The sequence below is a fragment of the Podarcis raffonei genome, chromosome 8, assembly GCF_027172205.1.
Source record: "Podarcis raffonei isolate rPodRaf1 chromosome 8, rPodRaf1.pri, whole genome shotgun sequence".
In the NCBI taxonomy this organism is placed as follows: Eukaryota; Metazoa; Chordata; class Lepidosauria; order Squamata; family Lacertidae; genus Podarcis; species Podarcis raffonei.
In genome coordinates this window covers 30,398,219-30,419,318 of record NC_070609.1, presented here as the reverse complement: position 1 = coordinate 30,419,318, position 21,100 = coordinate 30,398,219, and the positions used below count along the sequence as shown (strand labels likewise).

The following is a 21,100-nucleotide window of genomic DNA, read 5'->3' as shown; positions in this document are numbered from 1 at the left end:
TATTTTAAAATAAACAAACCTAGTTTGCTGTTCTTCGAAATATACCCATTTTGAACTTAAATTGGATAGTGTGCTTTTCTGAATTTTGCAATGCTTACCCCAAAAATGTGTTTGGAGGAAAATGCATGATAAAATGTGCATTTTGTGGGGGGGGGATTGTACAAGTTAGGGAAATGTTTGCAAAAGTAGTGAAATCTTGGGTCTCTTTTAGGGGACTGAATGGACTAACCATCAAATCCCTACCTCCTGCGATTGTAGGACTGGCTGCTCATATCACTCAGATAGATTCTGCACTGCTGTTCTGATGGGGGCCCTTGTTGTTTACCTGGTACAGCTCTCTGCTTTCCCCAGCCTTGATAGCTAGCAACCAAGAGAGTGCTAGAAAGCTCCACCCATGGAATGTTTCTTTTGGAGATTCCTCCTCCTCTGCCTTGTCCTCACTCCCAGAGTGCCGGGAGGAGCCTCTGAGCTTTGATGGCTCTTAACTGGCGAAAATATTTTTTTGATGCTTCGGAAGGAAGCAGCAGACTGGGAAAAGGCCCGTGAGGAAGCCAGGACTCTTACCAGGTAAGCGTGTTTGTGGTTTTTCCCCCCGTCACCACTGTAGGGTGAAATGTAAACTAGCCAGTTGAGAAAAGTTTGAGCTGCTGGGAGGGGGGCAGGAAAAGCAGAACACAGAAAGGTTGTAGTATAAGCTTAAAGCGTATATTTTGCTTGCAGGATGTCTCAAGTTTCACCCTCAGCAACTCAAGTTACAGCTGGAAAAGAGACCCCCAACACACACACACACACACCTCTGAAATCCTTGAGGCCTGCTGCCAGTCAGTGTATGGACAATGCAAGTTGGACCAATAGGCTGATTCAGTATGAAGTGGTTTCCTATGTTCCTATGGAATGACTCTTCCGGGCTTCAGGGCTGGAGCTCAGATTTGCAATGTGGGACCAGGCTGCCACTGAGGCTACCCTGAAAACTTTCCCCTCTTTGGAGAGCCTGAGAAGCCCCACATATTTCAGGAGAGGGGAACTGGACTTTGCAAACTCTAGTCCCCTCATGCTTTAATTTACACTGGCTGTAAAGGTATCAACATGCAAACGGCAAAGAGTCTCATCTGGATTTTTGCAAACAAACATGCATGAGTAATATTCTCTTCTGTAAGCTGGGTGGGTGTGGTGGAATGTCTTCCATGTTTGCAGTGCTTGTGGATGCTTGTGGGGACCTTGTGGGGAAGTGTAGATCTTGTTCATTAGTGCCTAGCAGATCCCAGTAGAATTCTGGTCAGAAAACAAAAGCACAACATTCAAAACCATAGGGTCGCTCATAACTGTTCAAATGGCATGCTCCTTTCATGCTGGGAAGCGTGGGACTTGTAGTCTACTCGGCAACTTGAGTTGGAAAGTAGGGGAAACGGCAAATTTTGCGCACCCCACCCTTTCCCACCTCCAGATCCTCACGATGAGTCTTTCACTGTTTGTGAAAGGTGTACAGTGTGAATGGTGAGGTGGGCTGCTTCCACCTTTTATTTAAAAAAAAATGCTTCTCCACAGTAATAAGAAAAGTATTCTTAAGAAAATATTAAAAGGGAAAATGCCATGCAAGCCAAAGAGAGTTACATCACGCCAGAAATATTCAACAATGGAAAGGAAAGAATGAAGGAAGGTCTGAACTGCCACAGACCCATCATGCCTCACTAGCTGGCTCACCCAAAACCATACCTCTCACTCTCACCTTCAGCGTCATCCTACATGCTCCAACTCTCCTTATTTACAAGGGACGGTCCCAGTTTTCTGTTACTTATGCCTGAGAAATCACTGTTGGTTTTAAGGGGTACCTTATTCAAATCTTGCAAGTGAGAATTGCTAGCTTTGTGCCAGTGCTTGGAAAGTTCATACTTAAAAGGAACTGGTTGCTTTTTTTTTTTTTTTTTTTACAAAGCAAGCTATTCAGTTCAGCTGTACTTTCTAGTTCTTAAAAACTTCATCCTCAACATTCAGAATATTACAAGGTGCTGTGCTGAAGTACAGGGTCCAAAAGTAAGTCAGGGGCCACAAGATGTCTGACAGACAGAATGTCAACAGATGAAGTGTTCTTTATTATTGTATAAATAAAAGAAAAGGCTTGCCCTGTATAATTTGTGCCAGTTACACCGCTGTTAAAGGCACATGGCATCATTCTCTTTGTTCCTGTACCTGTATTTTTCTGTGCAAGGTGCTCCTGTTGGAAAAGAGTGGATCTCTCCAGCAGGGAAGATACAGGAAGTGCCTTACATTCCTTCCTTCTGATTGTTTAGCAACAGTGACTAAACATCCTTAACAACAGCAGCACCTGTATATCTGCCTAATAAGCCCTAAAGCATTGCCTCAATGTTTTGCTTTCTAACTTTATCAATATCTGATTTACTTACTGTTTTTAAAATGAAAAATAAGAGTCCTGACCTCCTGCTGCTGTGGGCAGAGCATGAACAATGAAGATGAAGTATAAATCATTCAAAGTTCTGCCCCAAAATGAATTTAATTGACTTTTAGTTCACCGATGAATTACCTTCAGGTGTAGTCCAGAGATTTTTGAACTGTGAACTTTGTTCAGCTGAACTAGTTTGTTCCAAGCACTGGGTTGTCCTCTTTCACAATTCAGCTTCCTCCCCTGAACTAAATATTGGAGTGGAAAGGTGAATGAATCTCTGTTGCACATGTATATAGATGCATATGCATGAACATTAAGTCAATGTGCTATGCACAAACAGGCTTCTTTGGCCTCCAGATGCTGTTAACTAAAAATTTCTTCTTCCCTGGCCATTGGCTGCTGGGAGTTGAAGTCCAGCAACATCTGGGGGGATAACAGGTCCCCACTGCACCACACTATCTCTTCTACTGTAACAGGAGAGTCTGAATAATGGCCAGCATGTAGGTTCTGCCGTGGCAATACACCTTTCCATTCTCCAATGTTTCTTGCAAGTACCAGCTCCATCTGAATGTTCTTTCTACTGCTGTGTGCCACATGGTAGGGTCTGGAGCGCCCAGATTCCACTATTTCCATCAACCCCATATCTATTTCCCCTCAAATAATGTGATAGGTATTGCAGGGTGAAGGCCTATGTGCTGTTTTCCACAAAGCACACCTGTTCCTCCCCAAACACGTGACAGCACCATTTTGCCCACAGGACACCTTAAGGAAATGACAAGAAGACGGGTGCTGGAACTGTCCAGACATGAGATGGGTACTTAAAATCTCGTGTCACCTCTTTTGCCTCCCAGAATATGTCACTTCCCATCCTTCAGGGAATGGCCTCCTGGATTGAAAAGCTGAATTAGCCATGCAGGAAACTTCATCCTTGGCTTAATTGCATTCCGCCTACATATTGTACAAAAAGGTGACTGGAATTTGGGGTGCTCAAATATTTCACTACATGCATTTTTAAGCAAAACAACCTAATTTACACTGTCCAGGTTAATATATGGATCAGAAATCAGAAATCCTTAGGTTTTCACATTTCTCAGAGTTTTGGGACCCAGTTCTTGGCTTAAGAAAAGTAGCAAAATGCATACAAAAGTTCATTTTTTAGGTTAAAATTTGTATTTTACTGTAAAATGTGTACAGATTCCTTATTTACATCCCAACTTTACACCAAGAAGCTCAAGATGACATAAATGGTTTCCCCCTCCCCATTTAATATTTACAACAGCCCTGTGTGGTTGGTTAGGCTAAGAGATACAGTAGCTGACCCAAAGTCACCCAGTGAGCTCCACAGCTGGGTGGGGATTTGAACTCTGGTCTCCCAAGTATGACACTCTAACTACTACACTATATTGGCCCATCTCCCTGAATATACAAAAGTAAAGTGAACTTTCATGCACTTTATTGAAAAAGTTGCAGGTTGATGTGGAAAACACAAGCTTTCTTCAAAAACTGCACATTATTTTGCAATGCAGTTCTCCGGCCAAATAATTTTCTGCCCCTTCGGTTTTGCTGGTGTTCAATTATGAGCCTGTCGTGTGCCATTTTGTGAGGATTATTTTTTTGAAGGCTGCCTGAAGAGTCCACATTCAAACTGTATGTATTTTGTTCTCATTTTTAATGTAAGATGCACTTTACCCATCAAGCACCCATTTCCCAATGCTTTTCATGGCATTTCCCATGAAGCACACATTTTGTACACTTTTTCCAAGGTAAAAATGAGAAATTTATGGGTCATTTTAAGCACACTGAAGTTACACTTCAAAATTGTAGGCAAGTGTGTTGTGACCCACACACAGCTTCAGGAGTCTCAAGTCAACTCTTATCTGCTGAAGAAAGGGGACTTGAATAAATCTCTCCATCATCTCTCACTACAACCCCGTTTGCTGAAGGACCACAGAAGCTTTGTGTAGTCACAAGGTCCCTTCCAACTCTACAAGTCTTTGATTCTATGATCTACCAGTTCACCACTACACTCAAGTACACTTAACACAATGTTTGTATCTCGAGTTGGGAGTGACTCTGAATTAGCCAACCACTCCCTCCTCTTCCTTCTATAACTAGGCACTGCTTAACTGGATGTTGTTGCGAAATGGGAGCACCCAGTTTGCTTGGAAGACTGTGCCCAGGACTTACGATGCTTTCCCTTCAGCCCATTCCAGGATGTGATCTTGGCTACTTTTATAAGACATCCTGCTGCTTTGCTTCTGTTTGTTGATTCTTGCAAAGAATGCTCATTGCAGACGACTGTTTGTTTGATTGATTGACAGTAATTATATACTGCTTTTCAGGCAGGCCTCATAAAGCAGTTTATATAAGACTATTACAACAATAAGCATCCTTTTTTTGTTTTGTTTTTAGAGTTACAATAGAACAGAAAAGACAAGTTGTTTAGAAGAAGCTGTTAGTGCTTCTTCTCATTCCCCTAAGGGCTCATTCTCCTCAGGGCTCGATTGTCCTGTGCTGGCAGTTCAGGAGGGCAGAGGCCACTAAATGGTGGCTATTGCTCAGGCTTCTGTCTTTTCCCAAATGTGAACATTTGGGGAGAAATTTGATTCAGTTATCATTTAAAGGCAAACTCGTTTGCACTTTCTGAAACAATATGCAAACTGGAATGCAGCCGTCCTTTGAAATTCACACTTCTGCAGATTTTGCAGCACCATGTAATGCATGTGCTAAAGTAAAGTGTGCATAGAAATCTACATATTAATATATATATATATCTGGACGCGGGTCACGCTGTGGTGTAAACCACTGAGCCTAGGGCTTGCCGATTGGAAGGTCAGCGGTTCGAATCCCCATGACGGGGTGAGCTCCCGTTGCTCGGTCCCTGCTCCTTCCAACCTAGCAGTTTGAAAGCACGTCAAAGTGCAAGTAGATAAATAGGTACCACTCTGGTGGGAAGGTAATCAGCATTTCCATGCGCTGCTCTGGTTTCGCCAGAAGCGGCTCAGTCATGCTGGCCACATGACCTGGAAAAACTGTCTGCAGACAAATGTCGGCTCCCTCAGTCAGTAAAGTGAGATGAACGCCGCAACCCCAGAGTCGTGAGGATTTTTTTTATTTAAAAATAATAATATATTGCAAACTGATGAGGAAATGTGGAGAACTTGGGAAACTGAGAAATAGAAATGGGAAGCTTGGTCCATCCGTCTAACTACAGGACTTTTGGTTGTTATGGTTTATCACTAATATTTTGTTTCTTGGCCCAGAGAGGGACATGGAGGGATCCTGACCTGAAGAGCCTGTTGGTTCATCTGATTCACCTACTGTGGGAAGAGTAGGAGGGGATGCTGACCCAGATGATGCAGACAGAGTGCATGACTCATTCCCACTGCCACCTTAATTGTGGTTGTTAGGCTGTACCTGGCAACTACTCGCCTTTGTCTGATGAAACTATTTGCAAAAGAAGGAAATAGATTTGGACAGGAGCATAGTAATGAAACTGCACATCTTATGTCCTCAGCACAATCTCTCAAGGCACATCCTTCAGGACTGAGTGTGCAAAAATAGCCATCCAGTTGATGTTGGACTCCAGTTCCCATCAGCCCCAGCAAGCATGTCCAGGGGTCATGGATAATGGGAGTTGTAGTCCATCAACATCAGGAGGGCTAGAGATTCCCCACACCTGATCTAACCAGTTAACAGTCAATTTTGGCATCTAAAGTATTTGTGAAGGGGCAAAAGAAGAGATGCACACAATTTTGCCTAGTATGTGCATTTTCACAAGTAATTTTCTTTAAATTTCCTCTATTTTTGTATGTTGTTTTCATTACTGCACTCTTTAGTCTTCTTTTGTGATAATATGCACATTTTTAATGCATTGTTTGTTTGGAGTTCTGAATCAATATAAGGAGAAGTGCAAATTTTGAAGGGGAGAACTGTATTCCAGTTTGCATATTATTTCAGATGTGCATTAACATGTGAACAGTTTTTTCTACCATCCCTTCATGCAAGCAATCTTGTGTTCTTGGATAAGAGATGCATAGCGTCATGTAATAGCACAGAAGAAATTGTAGAGTTGGACGGGGATGCAAACACACAAAGAAAAGCCTGATAGGGCTGGAGAGCGATGAAGATGGCAGTCAAGTCTCTTAAGCTTTAAAAAAGTGTGTAAAGCAAATAGGGAGGCGAGAGAGGGTGGGATCTTCAATGAAACGGCTTTCACAAAGTAAAGCAGAATGGACAACTTAGGTGTTTCATAAATAAATTGGCCATTTGGCCATTTGGGTGTGATCCAGCAGGATTCTTCTTATGTTATTTAACAAGATTTATCAACTAATTAATCAACAGAAACCTCAGAACAGTTTACATAAAACAAAATAAAAGATTAATGGGGAAATACTGATAAAAGCAAACTTTACAAAGCAAGTAAAATAAGATTTTATTAAAATATAGATAAAATCAGTTTTAAAAAAAAGAAATGTACCTAATAACATTATGTGTCAGGGTAAGCTTGCCCAAACAAGAAAAGTGTTTATCATGCATTGAAACCACTACAGCTGAAGATGCCTGCCTAATATTAAGAGGCAGGGAGTTGCAGGGAGTAGGTGCTACCGCACTGGAATATTCATTATGTTCTTAGTGATTACATTTAAATTCATCACCAAACGTAGGTGCCTTATAAATGTTGTATAATTATTATGATTATGATTATTTTATTAAATTTCTATGCCACCCTTCATCCAAAGATCACAGGGTGGTTTACAATAGAAAAACACAAAAATGCATACTGCAATAACAAACAAAAACAATAACACATACACACACACACCCCACACAGTTTAAAAGGCCATGTCTAATTAGCCAAAGGCCTGGGAATGGAGGAATGTTTTTTTGCCTGGTGTCCAAAGATGAGAGTGAACAAAGTGATCACACAGAGATCACACAACAGCAATTCCAAGCAATGACCACACACACACCCGTCTCTCTCTGCCAAAGTCCTCCCAGGTCTTCTTCTGATTCTTCCATGTCCATTATTTTTCTCCTTAATCATCTACCACAGGAGTGGGGAAAGTGGTGTCCTCTGGGTGTTGCTAGACTGACCATTCTTGACCATTGGCCATGCTGGGGCTGACGGAAGTTGTGGTTCAGCAGTATCTGAAAGGCCACATGCTCCCCAGCCTTGATGTAACCAATTGCCCTGTATTGTATCATTCATTCGTTCGTTCGTTCATTCATTTGCAAAGCATGAGAGTCTGAAGCTGGTTACGAACTTTGCCCCAGGGTGCGAACAGAAATCGAACGCCAGAGGCGCATGCACAGCAGGAGGCCCCATCAGCGAAAGCGCGCCTCAGGATAAGAACGGTTTCAGCTTAAGAACAGACCTCCAGAACAAATTAAGTTCGTAACCAGTATTGTCTACCAATGTATTGTCTACCCTGAGTAGCAGCAGTTATCTTAAGGTTTAAGCCACGAATCTGCCCAGCCCTGTTTTGGGACACCAGAGATGTCTGACATCAAAGCATATGCTTTTCCACTGAGTTTTACAATATAGCACATTTGATATAAAGCAGATTAGACAGAATCACAGAAGAGAGGTCTATTGATGCATAACACGCATGGTAGTTCCAGGGAACCGCTATGTGGAGTAATAACTCTGAATAGTGAAGCACATCAGGTAGAGATTAGGGCTGGGCGATATTAGGTTTTCAACATTGCAGTGGATCACCAGCCAAACATTGCAGTTTGGCAATATGCCACAATGTTGAAAAAAGCTGCATTGGCCCCAGCCCTTGAGGCGCTGGGTGAAACTGCTGCAGCTCTCACCATGGGACCTGAGGCTCTTTCACCCCAGTGCCATTTTAAGTTGGAGCCAATGAAGCTGGACCAAGATGGAGGGAGCCCTGCAATGGAGCCTGGCAGGCTCCGTCAGCAGGACTCCCTTCCCCTTCACTGGCCAAGGGGAAGGGGGGTGGCAAGCAACCTCCTCCTTGGAGAAAGAGGCCTCTTGCTCACCACCACCACCCCCTTCCCCACTGTGGGAGCCCAAATCTTTTTCCAGCTTGTATGCTAGCAGGAAAAGGATTGGGGCTGCTCAGCAGGGGAGCGGAAAGTGCCCTGCCCCCAAATGAGTGAGCCCAGATCCTCCTCCTGCTCTCTGAGTGAGCAGGAGAAGGATTGGGGCTTCCTCAGCTGGGGAGTGGGAGCAGCTTAACAGTGTCCCCAACTCCCCTTGGCACACTGAGTGCTGGGGGTCTCAAGAGCGGTGGCAGTTTTGCCAGCGATATACCACTGAGTGAAACCGCCATCACGGTCTGCCCCTCATACCGGTCCTGGGCGATATATTGATAACTCGCCCAGCCCTAGTAGAGATGCAGGAGAAGGTCATTCAGAACCTACCCAATTTGCACTTCCTGAAGCAAAGGAAAGCGTAGATATTTTTTCTGCATTTTGTGATGTAGCTCTTGCACCCACCCACACAAAAATGTACAAAAATGCATTCTATTAGAGAAACTTGTTTGTAATAAGGTGTGCAGTGGTAAAATCACATTTAAAAATCAGAATATTAAGAGAAGTGAACCTAAAACTACAAATGTTTATGTGGATATATAGATTGTTACACACCACCCCAATCTCCAAGTGGCGCGAGATTGCAGGGGTTCCAGGCACTTACCCAGAGACTGTGTTTCCTTTTGGGAATGAGGCATAGCAGAGAGTCTGGTGCCTTTATGATATATGGTTTATTTAAACATATACTGTATGCAACCTGAACCTACAATGCAGAGGCTCACAGCATCAACCAAAAAAGGTTTTCATAGCTGCAGCCTTGGATTCAAACAGAAATCAAGCATAGATCTGCCTCTCTGGCTTTCCAGCTTGATGATTAAGTTCAAATCCCTGCACACATGAAGCATCATCCCTGGCTCTTGTCCTTCTCACTCTCTGTAAATTGAGCAAGGGGCCCCACCCATTTGCCATCTCCCACAGAGCTTCTTAATCCCCCTTAATGGCTCATCACCCAGGCTATCACCTCATGAGGAAGCTAGCCGGCTTAATGAGATTTTAACACTTGCTGGATCTGGGGATTAGAGGAGTCTGGCACTCCAAACTCATAACAATATTATCAACTGATGCAGATATGGGGCGAACTGAGAGAAGCCAAAATCAACAGATTTGTCCCTCCTAACATGAGGGCAGAAAACCACCATCACACCCTGCTTTTGAGCATACGGAGGCCTAAGCTTGGCTGTGGTTGGAAACAAGTTCTGGAAATGGAAATTCTGTTTGCTCTAGCATGGAAATTCTTATGCTGTGGTCTTTGTGCTAGGTCTGTGATGAATTAGTAAACCTTGGCTGATTTTATGGATTAAAGATGAATCATTTTGTAAAGACATATTTTGTTTCCACTTCCCGGTCTCTCACCCTGTGATTTTCTATAAGGGATTCTTAAAGGAGAGGGAAACATCAGTTTTAATTTTATCTTCTCATTTACTGAGGTGGTAAGTAGAGTTGTGTAGTGACCACAACATTCACCTTGTATCTAAATCTGTAGCATTCATAAGCAGCCCAATCTTTTTCAGATCTATTCTGTGCTCTTCCAATACGATTTGTTATTTGACTCCAAATCCTTTATGTTAAATCTGAAACTTTGTTTTGCCTCCATTGACTTTTACAGAGAATCTGGAAACAAAAAATGGGGAAACTAAAAACAAACAAACAAGTGAATCTTTTCACATACGTGGGTGAAATTTACAATCAAAGGAGCCCCTCCAGAGTGGATTAAGCCTGCCAATTGTCATGCAGATCTAGTCAGGAGTTTTTGTGCAGGGAAACTTTGGTTGTTGTTGGTTTTTTGTTGGTTTTTTAAGTCTCTAAATTGTTTATTTCCTGCCAGAATTGGATGCAGATAGCAGACATGGTCTCCCCTTCTGAAGGGATGAAGCTTGCCAAATTTCAGAAAGATAGGTGAGTGGTTCTCCTGTCAGGACAGGCATTGGAGGAATCACACACAGCCCTAGTTTTGGGGGGAGGGGCACTCAGTTTGAGGGACATGTGGGAGGTGCCCCTGCATTAGATACCCACCAAAACTCTGACAAATAGTTCCAGGGGCAATCACAGAACTGTAGAGTTGGAAGGGACCACGAGGGTCATCTAGTCCAATACAGGAATCCTTCACCCACCATGGGGTTCAAACCCATGACTTTGAGATTAAGAGTCTCATTCTGTACCAACTAAGCTATCCCAGTTCAGAGTTATTGCACTGGGTGATTTTACCTTCATTATTTTTAAAAAAATGGAAAAGTCAACATTTTCTCACTGTGAATAAAATAGAGTTCTGTTATTTTAATTGTTAGAGAGAGAAATGACTCAGTAACTTACCAGGCCACCCGAGTAGTTTACCTGCACAGCATCTTCCCTACTTTAACAGCTAAAATTCATGTTCACTTAACACACATCCAATTATTGTGATTGGAGTTTACCAGGAAAATAATTCACTGTGACTAAAAGCTAGAGCTTTCTGTCAAAGTGAAAGATTCCCCACACCTCTCCAGTCCTGCCCTCTCAAGCTCTCATTGTTCAGCTTGGCTTTGTTTCTCAGAAAATAAAGGGGAAACCTGAAGCAAGAGAGATACTCCAGAGAGTGGGAGTCCCTAATTTTGTCCAACATTGAAATATGAAATAATTCCCCAAATCCCCCAACTCTGCCTCATTAACTGAGATATACACAGAGCTGAAACACACCGCTGGTGGCAAACTTATTTTTTGTTTGTATCAGTTGATGTGAGACCTCATATGGTGGTATTCCTCCACTACATATAGGCACATACATTCATGTTGACTTAGCATTTCAGAGAGAAGACTCAGATACAACTCTTCCCTGGGCATTCTGCCAAAATCTGTTGGGTTCCACCTCAGATTCACCAAAAATCAATGGACTCTGCCCCCGGCTTCTCTTCCAGATAACTACCCTGTACCAGAACACTTCTGTTAAGAGGACATCCCCAGTTTGAAGGGCAACCTAGTCCAAGTCCAAGTAACGAAACCCTAAGAAGGGAAAACAAAGGTCTTCAAGTTGCCCATCAATAGTGAGGAGGCAGACAGTCAACTGAGCAGACATATTAGTCACAGCCTTCCTTTGTTGTTGTTTTGTTGTTGTTGTTGTTGTTGTTGTTGTTGTTGTTGTTGTTGTTGTTTAGTCGTGTCCGACTCTTCGTGACCCCATGGACCAGAGCACGCCAGGCACTCCTGTCTTCCACTGCCTCCCGCAGTTTGGTCAAACTCATGTTCGTAGCTTCGAGAACACTGTCCAACCATCTCGTCCTCTGTCGTCCCCTTCTCCTTGTGCTCTCCATCTTTCCCAACATCAGGGTCTTTTCCAGGGAGTCTTCTCTTCTCACGAGGTGGCCAAAGTATTGGAGCCTCAGGTTCAGGATCTGTCCTTCCAGTGAGCACTCAGGGCTGATTTCCATCACAATGGATATGTTTGATATTCTTGCAGTCCATGGGACTCTCAAGAGTATCCTCCAGCACCATAATATGTGGCAAAATATATTGTACTTCTGCTTAATTGTACTTCTTCCTATATTTGCATCAAACTATGTAAATCGCCATATATTGCAAACCATCTATGTAAATCGGTGCCCTGTGAGATGCCAAGTACCCAATGTTTCACAGCAGAACAAAATGGAGACACTCTTGAGAACTTGCAACACCATTATTCTCATCAATGATCAATGTTAGGCACCTTCATCACACACATACACCTGTTACACATTGCAGAAAACCTGGAGACTCTTTCCTTCCAGTAGTACTTCTTCCTTCTTAGGGAGATGAGGGCAGGGTGGGTTGTATATGGTTTATTTCCTGGCCTGTAAGAACATGTAGCAAGATTGGTTGAAACATGCAATCCTCTGGGTGAGAGGCACATGGTGTGGGAGTAGTAGAATGAATGGATTTTGAAAACTATTGTTGTTGTTTAGTCGTTTAGTTGTGTCCGACTCTTTGTGACCCCATGGACCAGAGAAAACTATTAGGTCCATAAATTGCTATAGGTGTTTTCTAGCCCTGGATCTTAAATCAATTGTGCTTTGTGTTGAGGAGAGGGGCACAGCTGAACCCAGAAAGTTCTACATGCTGTGATTAGTGGTGGGCCAAGTTCCCTCAGCTTGCCTTACAAACCATTCATTTCTTCTGAACTTTTCTGGAAAATGTTCACAATGCAGACTTATTTGTTTTTCTGAGAAAGCTTGGGGGGGGAAACAACTAGGTGAAGCTCATGGACACACACTTTTCAAGCAAGGGTAACTGGTGACAGATACAAGAGAGACAAAAAATCCTGCTTTTTATCATAGCAGGCATTTAACTGAAGTCTGATTTTATAATTTAAACTGATGTTCCCCTTCATTCTGTTGCTGTAAGGTCTGTACGCCACTTAAGAGAGGATCATAATTCAGCACGTCCAAAGTCCCTGATTGCAAATTCACACCATTATAGTTGATATATAGCTATAGCTATAGATGATATAGATGATATAGATATAGATATAGATCATGGGTGTCAAACACAAGGCCCGCGGGCCGAATCTGGCCCGCCAGACCTCGTCATGTGGCCCGTGTAGCCGCCGCCGGCCTTCACCTTTTATTCTCGCTTTTTTTTTTTTTTTGGACACAAGAAAGCCGCCTCTTCAGCGCATGCGCGGCAGCCTACAAGCCAGAGAACGTCTGCCCTCTAGCGGCACCGGCCGTTCTACACAGGAAACCTCCACTTTACATGCATTCCTACAGATACAACCGGCCCTTTGAGGGTGACCAAACTGCTGATGCGGCCCCCGATGAATTTGAGTTTGACACCCCTGATATAGATGATATAGATATAGATGGAATTATGACTTTTACTGTAACCTGATATGAACCTTCAGGAGGGGAGATCAAATCGGGTAGGCATGGCAGAATGGATACGGAAAGACAATGGAGCTTGTACATGAAATGGCAAGACTGAAAGTTAAGGGAAGCAGTTCTTTTTGGTTCTTTCCATCTCTTTGATGTGATTTAGGACTAGCAGCAAGGTGTTGTTGACAACTTCAAAAAGGTGTGGGGAACCTTTGACCCTTCAGCTGTTGCTACAGCTCCCATCAGCCCCAGCAACCATGGCCAATGGCCAGGAATTATGGGAGTTGTAGTTCAGCAACACAGGTTCCACACACCTGATTTAGAGGTTGCTTTGCTAGACATACATAGACATATATAGCATTTCTAACTCCATCATCTTATTTCTTTTCAGGTATTTCAAGTAGAAACCAGAGGCCATGAACTGGGGAGTCTTTCAAGGGCTCCTGAGTGGGGCAAACAAATATTCCACAGCCTTTGGACGTATTTGGCTCTCAGTGGTCTTCATCTTCCGGCTTCTAGTCTACATAGTGGCAGCAGAGAAGGTTTGGGGAGATGACCAGAAGGACTTTGACTGCAATACTGAGCAACCAGGCTGCCCAAACGTCTGTTATGACCATTACTTCCCAGTCTCCCACATCCGTCTCTGGGCCCTACAGCTCATTCTGGTTACCTGTCCTTCCCTGCTGGTAATCATGCATGTTGCCTACCGAGAAGCCAAACTGGAGAAATATCGGAAGAAGGTTGGAGCAGACTATGCACTGCGCTATCCTCCTGGCAAGAAGCGTGGAGGCTTGTGGTGGACCTATTTCTTCAGCCTCATCTTCAAGTCTGCTGTGGACATTATATTCCTTTTCATCTTCTACCACGTGTACCCAAACTACACACTCCCCAGTGTGGTGAAATGCTCTCTCGAACCTTGTCCCAATGTTGTAGACTGCTTCATAGCCAGGCCCACAGAGAAGAACATCTTCACCCTTTTCATGGTCATCACTACCTGTGTTTGCATCCTCCTCGGCCTTGTGGAAGCCTTCTACCTTGTTGGGAAACGATGTACAGAGTGTCTTGAGCCCAAAAATGAAAGCCACAGGAGGCAGGGCAGTGAATGGATGAGAAGAGAGGACACTTGCTCTCTGCCCAACAGCAAACATGACCCAAATGAAGTGGGTGTGCAGGTGTTCCATGGTGCAGATTACAAACCATCTACCTCCATCATCAAGGCTGCTCCACCTTCCCAGAGAACTCTAAGCACATAAACTACCCAGTCAAAATTAAATCCTGGGAAATTTGATAATGGAAACCTTATGAAAAAAACAATATGACTTCATTCTCAGAATGAACAGTGCCTGCTGCTAGGCAGGACATTTGCATGATGTGCCAGAAGGCATGTCAGAGTATTCCAATAAAAACAGTAGACATTGCTGGTGCACACTTATTCATCCCATGTCTGGAAAGGAAATCACTGCAACAAATTTGTCGTTGTCGTTCTCAGTCCACAAATGATATGCGATGATATGTAACTGATGGTGTTTTTTCCCCCCACCCCCCAAAAAGTATTATGTTTCCTTTTAATTGAAATGAATAGGGAAGAATGACATGATTAATTACATAAGATTGTGCCACAGTGAGATGACTAATGCCGTTTTCTGTCAGAAGCCAAAGTGCAGCAGGAGGGAAACAGAGCTGCGTCTGGAAAATATGTGATGGAACAGAAAATAGTGCTTTCTTGTGTGGGAGTAACGGCTGGCCCGACATTCTTGCATCCCTTTGTGCAAGATGGAGATGGAGAAAGGAATGGCCTACAGTATTTCAGGCCCCAACCCAGCTCAGGCTGTTCGATTTTTTGATGTCCATATTTGATCCAAGAATATATTAAATAGTCATTTCAGAATTCACTAGTTCCCTCAGCTCATTCCATCTAAACCACTTACATTGTATACTGTCCCATAACTCATCCAGTCAAATTTTTAAAGACCTCCCCACCACCAGCGAAAGGTGGCTAGCATACTTGGTACTGAGATCTCAGGAGTGAAAAGCAATATTGAAATAAAGATCACTAATGGAGAAGAAATGGTGTTGGTCTAGTCCTGTTGCAGCACTGCAGTTCTTATTCTGAAAAATATACACATTTTCTATTTTTTTATTATTAATATTATTTATCGAGAGAGAGGGAGAAAGAGAGTCATATACTGTATCACATACACAATAAATGGGATGCGGGTGGCGCTGTGGTCTAAAGCACTAAACCTCTTGGCCTTGCTGATCAGAAGGTCGGCAGTTTGAATCCCCATGACAGAGTGAGCTCCCGTTGCTCTGTCCCAGCTCCTGCTGACCTAGCATTTCGAAAGCACACCAGTGCAAGTAGATAAATAGGTACTGCTATGGCAGGAAGGTAAACAGTGTTTCTGTGCACTCTGGTTTCCATCACGGTGTTCCATTGCGCCAGAAGCGGTTTAGTCATGCTGGCCACATGACCCAGAAAGCTGTCTGTGGACAAACACCGGTTCCCTCAGTCTGAAAGCGAGATGAATGCCACAACCCCATAGTCGCCTTTGACTGTCCAGGGGTCTTTTACCTTTACCTTTACACAATAAATGTATACATACATATGAATGTATACAAAACTCTGGGTGAGAGCCAATGGAGCACAGACAGACAGCTCTGTGCACAAAGTGGGGTTTCTCCTTCCTCTCCTCCCCACTATAGGTCACCGTGTGACCCCAATTCCAAATTGTTGGGCAGACTCTCCACAGCAGTTCCCTTGCACAAGGAGCTTTCCATTACACAAGCAGGCAGACATTACACAAGCAGGCAGAGAATGTTGCCTACTAAATCTAACTGCTGAACATAAAATGTAGATTTTTTTAAAAAAAAGATCATATATGTGGGTGGATATGGGTGTGTGAGAGAGAGAACTGAATCAGTCCCTGCCCCAGTTATTTCCAACTCTGTTTTCACATATTCCACTACAAGATTCCAACTATTTCATGTCATAAACTCTTAGCATTATTGTCAGTTTAATGATCCCCAGCTGTACTCAAAATTCCCAACTAATGCTGCAACCCTAACCTCACTTACCTGGGAGTAAGCCTCATTGAATCCAATACAGATTATTTCTGAGTAGACACAGACAACATTGCACTGTAGATCTTCCTTCCTGGGTTTGTGATTTACCTTCCCAGCTTTTTTTAAAAAAATGGTTTTTATTAAAGTTTTTTTGTGTTACAAAACAAACAGATGAAGAGGGAAAGATACATCTGTTGTCTACACTTTCAATTGAATACAAAATTCTTGCTAAGTTGACATATAGAAAACCTCTGAATCTGTTGTGGTTGTTGGTATCCGTCTGTCACAAGAGACAATGGAGTGCACCTCTGGACGTGAATTCAAACCACTGCGTTAGCAGCATCAAAGTGACCTCCCTGGGGTGCAAGCTTGGTCAGTGTGTATGAAGGTCCTGGGCTGCCCAGACAACAAAACCCACTCTCAGCCTCACTGATATGGTCCAAATGAAAGGAAAGCCATATGTTTGACACCAGCTTGGTTGCTGGAGTTGCCAGAAGGAAGTGTACAAGGTGCCATCCAACTGTCTTAGGGACTCCACTCCGGATTTGTGTACGGTTTGCTCCTTAGCCTTTTCTTCTTCTGCAAATATCCTTGAAGGCAGTGGAGGTTTAGGATCAGTGTTTTCCTTCTCCAAGGTGGGCTCCCTTCCCAGGTTGACGAGCCCCATCTGCTCTGCACTTCCCCTCTGCAGCACATGCAGAAACTGCCTTCTTAACCGTTAGACCCACTATTGGTCTCATCCCCTCAATCCTCCAGAGCCTGTCTTTGCATGCAGGGAAGTCCCTAACTCACCGAGGGTTTGAGACCCACTGGCCACCCTCACCTGGTTTAACTAGCCAGTTGAAGCCATTTCCCAGGGTGTGGCCACTGTCGCATGCTGGCACTACTGGGAGCCACAGGTGAGAGCTGAGTGCAGGGTAGGGGCAAATGGTGGATGAACTATCCCAGAAGGAGCACAAGTTGTCCCCCAACAGAGGTAGTACCCGCTCCTCTAACACCCCAATTTGTTGTGGTACTGTCTGGTTATCTACAATAAAATAATTAATGGCTGAAATCACTATAAACCAATATTTCCAGCAGTTCCAGAATAATATGCACATTTCAGTTGTGGGGGTAGTGAGCAGAATGGCAACCCAAAACTTCAGAAGGGGTCATCAGACTTGTGGTGGTCAGTGATACACAACTGGCAGGATGTGTTCCGTTTGGTGGGGTGCGCTTCCAAGCTGCCCAGGCCTCATTACACACAAGCGCAATGGATGTTTGAGTTCTGGAAAACCAAATGTAGGAACATAGAAAGCGGCCTCAGACTAAGTCAGATGTTTGTTCCGTCTTACTCAGTTTTGTCCACATTGATAGGTGGCACTTCCCTGGGGTTGCAGGAAGGAATCTTTACCCGCCCAACCTGGAGATGCTAAATCTGGGAACTTCTGCACACGAAGCATGCACTCTATCACTTGTCTTGCCTTCTTGGGGTTTCATCTGACTAAGTTCTACTCAAAGTAGAACCATAGAATTGTAGAGTTGGAAGGGACCATGAGGATCACCTAGTCCAACCCCCTGCAATGCAGGACTGTTTCACACAACGTGGGCTTCAAGCCCACAACCCTAAGATTCTCTACCAACTGAGCTATCAATCTCATTGAAATGAATGGACCTAGCTTAATCATGTTCATTCATTTCAATTTCTCCTCTGAAGAGAACTAGCACTGGATACAGCCCTTGCTTCCCTCTTGGTTCAGGAGAAGAACCAAGTTTGCAACAGGGCAAGAGGCATCATAAGGCTCAGCCAAGTTCTTGCACAACATTTATGCTTAAGTTCCACCTGGCCATTTCTCATTTGAGTCTTGTTCTTCTTGTTGAGCCACACCTTAGTCCTTCTTCCAAATTTGATTGGAACTCTGCAAGCAGTGGCAAAATCCACCATTCCCCTTTGCAACCTTCTCCAGTGGCTAATTAACTGCTATTGATGAGGCAATTGCCATTAAGGAGGTGGTGCAGATCCCCTGTCACCTGCTTTTCGTGAGCCTGTGGCATATTTGGCATCTTGAGAAACTGACTTCAGTTCTCCCTTTCTCGGTTGCTACCTGTGAAAGAAGCTTTCCCAAAGTGGAGATTGATGCCTATCTACTGTGTCAAGGCTGCCTTGTTTGTTTGTTTGTTTGTTTGTTTGTTTGTTTGTTTGTTTTCAAATGCCATCCTGTATTTCCACTCAAAGTGCATAAGTCACCGCATCGTAATAGGTTAATACAGAAGGGCCATGGATTATGTGAAGTATTGCAAAGAAGATTATGAAGAGAGTTATAAATTAAGGATAATTAAAAGCAATAGAGAAATTAAGAAATGTAGATTAAGTGATAAAGATTGAAAAAATCTTCAGATGCAATTGATGGAAGTTCAAAACATTGTATAAGATAAGAAAGTATGTTATATGATTTTTGGAAATTATTTGTAAAAACCAATAAAAAAAATATTTTTAAAAAAATAGCAGAAGGGCCACAGCTCAGTGGCAGAGCATCTGCTTTGCATGCAGAAGGTCCCAAGTTCTATCCCTGGCATGCTGCAAAAAATTCTGGGACGGAAACCCTGGAAAGCTGCTGCCAGTCAGCCTAGACATTACTGAGCTAGATGGACCAGTGGGTTTGACTCAGTATAAGGCTATATTCCTATATTCCTATGAAAGGGGCCATAGCTCAGTGGTTCTGCACATGCATAGCATGAAATACATCCCAAGTTCAAGCCATGATATCTCTAGAGTTGGGAATGTCCCCAAGTCTGAAATCCTGGAGAGCCTTCTGCTATGGACAACCCTGTGCTAAATAGGCCAAGGGTCTGTGAATGGCAGTGGTTCTCCATGCCCTCAGAAAGGAGTCATTCATTTCCAGCCATGCATGTGGTGTAGTGGTTAAGAGCGGTGGACTCGTAATCTGGTGAACTGGGTTCGATTCCCTGCTCCTCCACATGCAGCTGCTGGGTAAATTTAGGCTAGTCACGCTTCTCTGAAGTCTCTCAGCCTCACTCACCTCACAGAGTGTTTGTTGTGAGGGAGGAAGGGAAAGGAGGTTGTGAGCTGCTTTGAGACTCCTTAGGGTAGTGATAAAGTGGGATATCAAATCCAAACTCTTCTCTTCTTCTCTTCATGCTGGGAACTGAACCTGGGATCTTCTGTGTGCCAAAGTGCACTACACAGCGTTGTATCATAATCACGAGGATTACACTGTCAGCCTTAACCCACTTGCTAGTCAGGAAGTTTCCCTGTCTTTATTCAATGCATTTATGTACCACTTTCCATCATGAACAATCCCAAAGGAAAACAAACAATACTAAATAATACATAAAGCAATTAAAAATGGTATATTTTGAAAATGGTGTATTATAGTGAGTCGGACAATTGGTCTAACTAGCTCAGAATTGTATACACTGACTGGCAGCAGCTCTCCATGATTTTGGGCAGGGGGCGCTTGCCCCCATACCTAGAGGTGCTGCGGATTGAACCTGAGGCCTTCTGCATGTAAAGCAGATGTTCTATCACTGAGCTACGACCCTTCCTCTAATTTGCTTAGTTATTTCATTTGTAGATTATTACCCATGAAACATCCTGAAGCGATTTGACAATAAAACAGATAAATCAAAACTCGTAAAATAGGATTTCCCTCGCTTACTAGCCACATAAATTCCAAACCCACTAAAACACCCTTACCTCAACAGGTCCATCTGTCATACTCTGATGAGACCTGTTAAAATCAATGGACTTAAGTCTGTTGATTTTAATGGGTTTAACACAGAGTATGATTTAGTTGGATATCGCCCAAAGTTTTGTAGTCCTGTGATTTCCCTGGAAAGGGAAATCTCAGCTGAGCCACAAAGTTCATTGTGTAACCTTAGGAACATAGGAAGAGCACTGCTGGATCAGGCCGAAGTCCCACCAAGTCCAACATCCTGCTCTCACAGGATCCTGCTCTCACAGTGCTCAACCTGGTTCCTGTGAGAAGCCCACAAGCAGGAACTGTGTGCTGTAGTACTTTTCCCCACTTGTGCATCCCAGCAAGTAGTATTCAGAGGCATATTGCCTCCAATAGTGGCAGTAGAACTTAAGCATCATGTCTAATAGACTTTGATAGCCCTTTCCTCCTCCATTGATTTGTCTAAGCTTTTAAAGTCAATACTATCCCTTGTGGGAGCAAATTCCATCGTTCAGCTATGGACTATGTCCTTTTGTTCACTCCAGGAGCCAGTATTACAAGAGATGACTATCCACTTTCTCCACACTGCAGAATTTTATATGCCCCTATCATGTCCCCACTTACCTTCTTTTTCTAGAGTAAGAAATTGTAACCATTCCTCATGGGGGAGTTGCTCCAGCCTCTTGATCATTTTCCGGACCTTCTCCAGCTCTGCAGCATCTTGGCTGAGATGCAGCAACCTGAACTGTGCACAGTATTTGGAGGGATATACCCAGCCTCATATAACCAACAGGTTTAATTAACGCATGAAGGGGTTGCAACCATAAAGTAAGCTGCCCTGCCAAGCTTAGTTAGATCACATCCCCCTCACTTGGGATGAACAGCTACCAAATTCTTTGTTCTCCTGCTTCCAACCATGTGACCCCTACCAGAAAACCCTGGCTCTTCTGTGCCATGAGGTATATGTTCCCTCTAAGAATGGTTGTCCAACTGCACCGGCACCTTCTAGTACCTGCATTCCCTGGAACTTGGAGGTAATTTGACCCCCCCCCCCGTTATTCCACAGGTGAGTT

At 43.6% G+C, this 21,100-nt stretch overlaps 1 protein-coding gene across 2 annotated transcripts; it reads left to right on the top strand.

The window, feature by feature from the left end:
* The first annotated feature begins 365 nt into the window (after positions 1–365).
* Positions 366–15,004, top strand: LOC128418833 (gap junction beta-5 protein-like). Of its 2 annotated transcripts, XM_053398917.1 has the most exons (3): positions 366–567; positions 10,290–10,360; positions 13,676–15,004. In XM_053398917.1, exon 3 carries the CDS (start codon positions 13,701–13,703, stop codon positions 14,535–14,537), a length of 837 nt encoding a protein of 278 aa, XP_053254892.1. In that variant the 5' UTR covers positions 366–567; positions 10,290–10,360; positions 13,676–13,700; the 3' UTR covers positions 14,538–15,004. The 2 variants fall into 2 exon arrangements, with proteins under 2 accessions (XP_053254892.1, XP_053254891.1); XM_053398916.1 differs by lacking the exon at positions 10,290–10,360 and having other exon boundaries at positions 368–567.
* Positions 15,005–21,100: the final 6,096 nt, after the last annotated feature.

Excerpts from the sequence above, each read along its gene's own strand:
- LOC128418833 (XM_053398917.1), top strand. The coding sequence starts at position 13,701 with ATGAACTGGGGAGTCTTTCAAGGGCTCCTGAGTGGGGCAAACAAATAT.